This window comes from Dreissena polymorpha, chromosome 3, assembly GCF_020536995.1.
Source record: "Dreissena polymorpha isolate Duluth1 chromosome 3, UMN_Dpol_1.0, whole genome shotgun sequence".
Taxonomy (NCBI): Eukaryota; Metazoa; Mollusca; class Bivalvia; order Myida; family Dreissenidae; genus Dreissena; species Dreissena polymorpha.
The window spans coordinates 109,002,478-109,009,380 of NC_068357.1; the positions used below are offsets into that span (position 1 = coordinate 109,002,478).

The 6,903-nt window shown below is 34.3% G+C and overlaps 1 protein-coding gene across 1 annotated transcript; it reads right to left on the reverse strand.

Moving 5' to 3' along the window:
* Positions 1-229: 229 nt before the first annotated feature.
* Positions 230-4,014, reverse strand: LOC127873961 (uncharacterized protein K04H4.2-like). The gene is made up of 6 exons (XM_052418062.1): positions 3,888-4,014; positions 3,353-3,508; positions 2,585-2,725; positions 1,772-1,891; positions 1,357-1,497; positions 230-854 (listed from the first exon to the last, which is right to left on the reverse strand). Exons 1-6 carry the CDS (start codon positions 3,925-3,927, stop codon positions 706-708), a joined length of 747 nt encoding a protein of 248 aa, XP_052274022.1. The 5' UTR covers positions 3,928-4,014; the 3' UTR covers positions 230-705.
* Positions 4,015-6,903: the final 2,889 nt, after the last annotated feature.

Below are 6,903 nucleotides of genomic sequence, written 5' to 3' on the forward strand. Positions count from 1 at the left end.
ACAATTGTACTTTCGACGCCGATATACTATGTGTGCGTGTCCTTGTGCGTGTGTGCGTTCATAGTGTCAATGTTATTATGCGATTAAAACTCATATATTGTTTGTATACAAAAAAAGCTAAATTTATATCGAATGTAGTATTACTGCCAGTTTACATAGACGCCGACGGTGTTTATCCGTTCATTATACTTATCTTTACAGACAGTTATCATATTTAACAAACAATGACGATGTTATTACTTTTATTTTCTGAAGTCCACGATTGACTTATATAAATACCTACAGGTCTAAATGTCCTTTGTATGGCATATTATGACATTTTTTACCAATAGTATCAAACTGAAAATAATGTGTATTGATTTACAACTTTTACAGAAACTGTAGAAAAAAGCGTGAAAACTATAAATCAAGTAAAGAAATCAGCAAGTCGATAACATCATTCGTGGCAACAATTTCACACTCTTCCTCAATTGGTCAATGATCATTTACTACCCTTTACAATTCTTTCCATGTAATTAACAAGTATTTATAAATCTCAATTCTGACCAATGTCTTATTCGGTCATCTTCAGCACATATAAACCGTGTTGACTGTTAACACATGTGATCGGTAATAAAATAATCATTAAACAGAATAAAACCTTCTTTTTGAAGTAAACATTCTTACTCTCCAAACGTGTTATCAGACATATGATAGTAGACAATGTCATCCGGAAATACAGGACCGTTCGCCACAAGGCCCTGTACAACATCTCCCTTGTTGCCCGCAGTCGCGGTCCTTTTGACAGACGTTGACATGCGGAGGGCACCTAGACGGGTCCAACGCAGGCATGGCACTCGGGCAAGTCGGCAGAGCTGCAACAGAAAACGAACCTATATATTTAGTTTATATATTTATCTGGCCTATCTCGAGCAGTTAGCAACTGTGTCTTAGAACTAAACAAAAGCTTTTATATATCGTTGTAAAGTGCTTATAGTTCTTAGTTTTCGTTGCAAATAACGGGTTATAGTACCTTGGAGACAATGAGTCGAATCTGGCCCGTCGGTTTTCTTATTGTATTAGAGGCTTCATTAAACATACGAACATTGAATGATGTTCGCTTTAAAACACGACTGACAAGATATTCTAAATTGTTTAAATGTGTATAATCACAAATTAAATAAAACTATAAAGCTCGTATATAGTAATCATGGTTATGTGTGTATAATTATTATTTTTAATTGCACCATACATAATGGGCCAAAATATACGTATGAAATTGCAGCCGGCGATTGTGTATTTCCTAAGATGTGTGTGAACATTGCTGCTACAAGCACATAAAGCTATCGTATGCTACGAAAATGTTAGTATAATTACATTTTTCTATGGGTTTGCAACAACTTCCGGTATTCTTGCAAGAGCTTCCAGATGGACATTGCTGGTTAGCTTTGGAACATCCTCCCGTTCGCACTTCGCCTTTATCACAATCCGGAACGGGACCTGATGACTTCGGTGATTCTATATCAAAAATAGATCACGTTTAATCATTTTTGTTAATATATTCAATCGTTAAATGCAGAAAATGCGAATATAAGCAGCTCTTCATCGGATGCATCACAAAACTGGTCTGAACAGTTGCTGTTTGGTTCTATTATCTAAATTGATAGTTGATAATATTACAAATAAAAACTGTGTATATGTTTAAATATATTTTTGCATTATCCAATACAGTCTTGATATGTTAAACAATATATTTGATAACTTTTATATGATCACACATTATAACACCTACCAGGGACCATTAAAGTTTTACAACACCGCCCATTCACGCACATAAATCCCGTCTTACACTGAGGCGCCGCGGTCATTGGGGGTAGACAAGGTCCGTCATCCGCAATTCCAGTAGGACACCCTGTACAGATCATACACGCTGATTATGATCATATGAATGCTTTAAAAACAATATCATCAGCAACTTTAACTTAAAGAATCGCACCTCAATAAGAGTTAAATGCGTTTTTTTCAGTACTAAGAACCTTGTTGCGATACATTACATTTACAAGTAAGAATTTACACATACATTTCTTGCATTTGATGAGGTAAGTATGTTTTAATAAACCGAAACTTACACGTACGAATATATGCAATATGTATGAAATACATCAATCGACGTGAACAAACACAGAGGGACCAGTATGGACATGTTTGGCCCTACAACATCAAGCATTCACGCATATGAACGGCGCCATTTGTAGGCAACATGGTTCATCTTTACTGAGACCTTCGGGTCATTTTTTTTTTTAAGTCCGGTCCCTATTATGTCAAATTAAATCAGTTTCCGATGCAGTAACAGTTGATGTCAGATAAAAAGAACTGTCTAACAAATACTATGAATAAATCAATTAATTTACAAAGTAAAAAATTATTGTATCATGATTTCACATTTTTACTTATGTTATAATAATATGTAAGATCAATTGTGTTGTATTTGTTTCCTGGTATTCAGATTTAAATATATGGCTATCTATATGAATGTCTAAAGTTGCATCAATTATACGAAATTATTTATCTACGTTTTATCTACGAAGGCGGTTAAGACGTTTACGTGTTTTTGTTGGCTTGCAGCAACTTCCCGTGGAGCTACAAGAACTTTTGGCTGGACAACGTTGATCGGCTTTTGAACAGCTTCCTGTTCGCACTTCCCCTTCTAAACAATCTGGGACCGGAAATGGTGTCACTGGAGTCTCTTTTATAATAACAAAACAAAAACGCGGTAAGATTCAATAACATATACTCCGTGAGCACGAATGCGGCTATTCGTCTATACCCAATTTTTAATGTCGTGGAATAATGTATTTTTTGATAACGTTCATTTGATTATACGTGACTTAGTGACAAACAGGTAATTGAGCTCGGAATGTATCAAGTAAAACCTACGAAACAATGATATAGGTTAAAACTATTAAAAAACGTCGCCATACTCAATTTGAACGTGCACGGAATCGCTACATTTTACGAGGGAAGGCCCAATAGTAAATAGTTGTAGTTTTTGAAGGACGTGAATTCCAGCTCGTGCGCAAATCTGGTTAAGAACAATCAACAATGTATCCCTGTTAGGAACACTTGGTTAACCTTAGGCCAATTATACACTATCAATATAATGTTTGCACTTTGAAGAAAGCGATACGAGGGATTTTAAGCCATTGATTACAGCATTGATTATAGCAACGCATTTGAGCCAAAATAACATTACACATGGCACTTCATAAAATGCGCATATTCTTTCTTAGCGAATACATATAACATTTGTTACAGTTTCGATAGAAATTAAGAAAATAAGATATACATAAAACAACAACCAAAGAGGTCTTGCCAGATAAATTGGTGGATTTGCAACAAATCCCGTTCACGCACGTGAATCCAGGGCTACATCTAAGCATTGCAACCCATGGCGGTTTGCATGGGCCGTTTTTCTCCCTACCATTGGGACACACGGACGATTCTCCAGACACTGTCACTATGTCCGAACCTGATTAAAAAAGTACAGCAATTAAATATTCAACACCACACTTGGCATTTGATTCCAAAGGCTTGCATCGTTTCGCTATGTAGCATTAGCAATCCCTACTACTTCTACTACTACAACAACAACAACTACTACTACTACTACTATTAAGAACATATACAACTGTAACGAAATAAAACCCTACTTATAACAACAAGTACAACTATTAGTATATTACTATCAGTACTTTTATACTCAGTATAATAACAATCATTTACCAAACATAAATACTCAAATTATAATAATGCTTATACTTATAATAAAATAATAATAACATCAACAATAATAATAATTATCATTATTATCATAATAAGAACAGCAACAGAAACACAAATGTATTTACCTGTACATATTTGGAGTAAGAACAATCCAATTAACCTCATGTTGTCAGCAATAATGGTACGTAAATCTAACTGTTTGTTTCTACGTCATAAGCAAGTTTATGTTAAAATACACCACGTTGTGGAATGTAACGAACTTAAGAATGTTACTTATACATGTGCAATGTGTATTTAAACATTAGGTTAACAACAGAAAAGGCACTTTGATAGATGTACATATGAAGTTAACGACGTAGGACGGCCTATAACCAAAGGACAATGCAACAACTTATTTTAAAGGTTAACAAAACTCTGCATGAAATTGAGCAAAAACGTTAATAACATGTGATTATCCGTTTTCTAAATATATTAAGTGTTAATCCTTTGACGTATCACGACTTGGTTGATTGAAATTCCTCAAAGAATAATAGTTAAATTGAATTTTATTATTAAATTCGTATTAAGATTAGAAAAGCCCATTCAAATGTTTCATTATTAGGTATATCTCAATCATCTTATTTTTTTCGACGTTCAAGAAATTCGACCAAAGACAGACAGACGGACGGACGGATGGACGGACGGACGGACGGACGGACGGACGGACGGACGGACGGACGGACAGACAGACAGACAGACAGACAGACAGACAGACAGACAGACAGACAGACAGACAGACAGACAGACAGACAGACAGACAGACAGACAGACAGACAGACCGACGGATTGACGGACAGACGGGCGGACAGACACCTTATTCAAGACTTGTACATTATACATCGTCTATACACATACATTTGAGCCGTGCTCTGCGGAAAATGGGGTTTAAAATATCATTTAAAAGGAAAGTGTTGTCCTTGTCTGTTCGGACTGCAAACGCTAAGCTGGGGCGACGCTTTACGCACATTCATTAAACCCCATTTTCACAGAGCGCAGTCCTTATGCATGTAAGGAAAGGCACAAGAGCGGCCTGAAAGAAAATCTTGAGTATTTTATATCCAGGGCAATTTTAACTATAAACATAAGAGGCCAAACATTGGTGAAACTGATGGGACTTTGCATGGCTAATTTATAAAGAATATGTTAGCACGATATGGCATTCTCATTACTCTATGTTGTGTAAACAAAACAACAACACAAAATCAACTTTTAGGATAAAGGTGTTCAATTTACATAAATGCCGATAACATTTCTGTATGTAAGATGAGCAAATATTAAATATTCATTTGAATTTGCAAAATATCTGTATACATACGTGGTTATAAATTGTTATACTATACAATGATGATTTGCCCTACGCGTTTTATTTTAACACAGCTAACAATTTTGAGACAAATACACTTAATATTTTCTGCAGTTGATAAATGCGTATCATTGTTCAATTTGTACTTATGCATAAATATATCAACAAACATTAATTCCTGTTATCACAAGCATTTAAATTTTCAGACAGCATAGTGAGTGATTCTTGTATAAAAAAGAATCTTGATAAGTTCTGCTCTGTTACTTGATGTAAGCAATTCTAAATAATTATATACCGATGGCCTTATAAAGTATCTACGTTTGATATTTTTTCTTATTGTTTGATATCTTGACAAACACATACAAATAATATTCATATTTTATATCGTTTGTGTTACACATTAACCAAAACAATGACATGTTGTATTAACATAGGCGACTATTTGTAAGAGAATTACATAAATATCAACCAAACAGTAGTATATACGATAAATCATAGTAAATTATGACATATTTAGGGTATCTATGATTAGGCATTTTTAGTTACTTGAACCAATATTTTTGTATATAATTGACATGTCATAAAAGAGGCTAACACAAATGGGAGAAGCCCGCATTTACCATAAACTAGACATGTGTAAGTAGGTTTTTAAACATACTGTGATGATTCACAATTCGTTTACAAAAAGTACAACTTCAATTGAATCAATAAATATGTATCCCTAAAATTTCGATCGATAACTAAGAATCTGTGTTATCATATGACCAAATATCATAAATAATTCTTAAATCGGAAACATTATACATGCAATGTCGTGAATTTCATTAATAATGAATACGCAAAGATCCACATTTTACATGTCAAATCGTAGATTATTCATCGATAAATAGTGTAACAACCTTCAGACGTGCCTTATCACCTAACCTGGTTCCAATATTACATTTAATAAACGCTGTTAGGATTATTTGTTAAATAAAGTCGCTCGGTTGGGTTTAATTTTAGTTCTTTGAGCATGTATATACCAATTTGTTTCGTTTTCGTCATTAACAATACAACCAATCCTAAAAAGATGCGCATTTGTAAGAGAGTTCATTAATTGTACTGTTTGAAACACCATTGTATTATCAACATACCGTGCTCATTTCCGATGTTCTGCCCACATGTACGCAATTACAAGAATGTGTTTAATTATTGTGCATGCACAAACTGTAAATTTAAGTTCGAAATTTGATGATATAATTTGTGTTTTTGGTAAATCGTCATTTCCAGTTGCCTGCTGGTAATGCCGTTTTACCGTCTAGAGGTCCCAAAGAGACCCCTAGGTCGACCCGTGTTTATAAGGCGCTTTTTTCTCAACGTCTTAGATCGCTTGTGACTATCAAACTTGAGTTCATAATAGATAGGTAGTCGGTATATTCTATCAGAAGTTCATTAGCTTAAATTAATATCTTTAAAGCAAGTGTATGTTCTATCATAGATTAAAAATTAATAAAGAATAAAAAGAGTTTTGAACAGGTTACAATTAAGGGAACTATGTTATAGATGTGATTCCTCAAAATAGGTAGGTAAAATGTTCGCTCAATTAACTAATTTACTGACTACAAACAGAAAAGCTAGCGAAAGAGGATATTTATTTTAAGGATAACATAAACTGGGCTCCCAAAACGAACGTAAGAACAAAGATACTAGTCATCTGTCTTTGGTCGTAAACAAGAGAGATAACCTTTAACTCTCGGTTTGCTATATATCGATAACGATTGTTCCCTATTGAAAGATCATTAGAGAGGTAATATCGACAC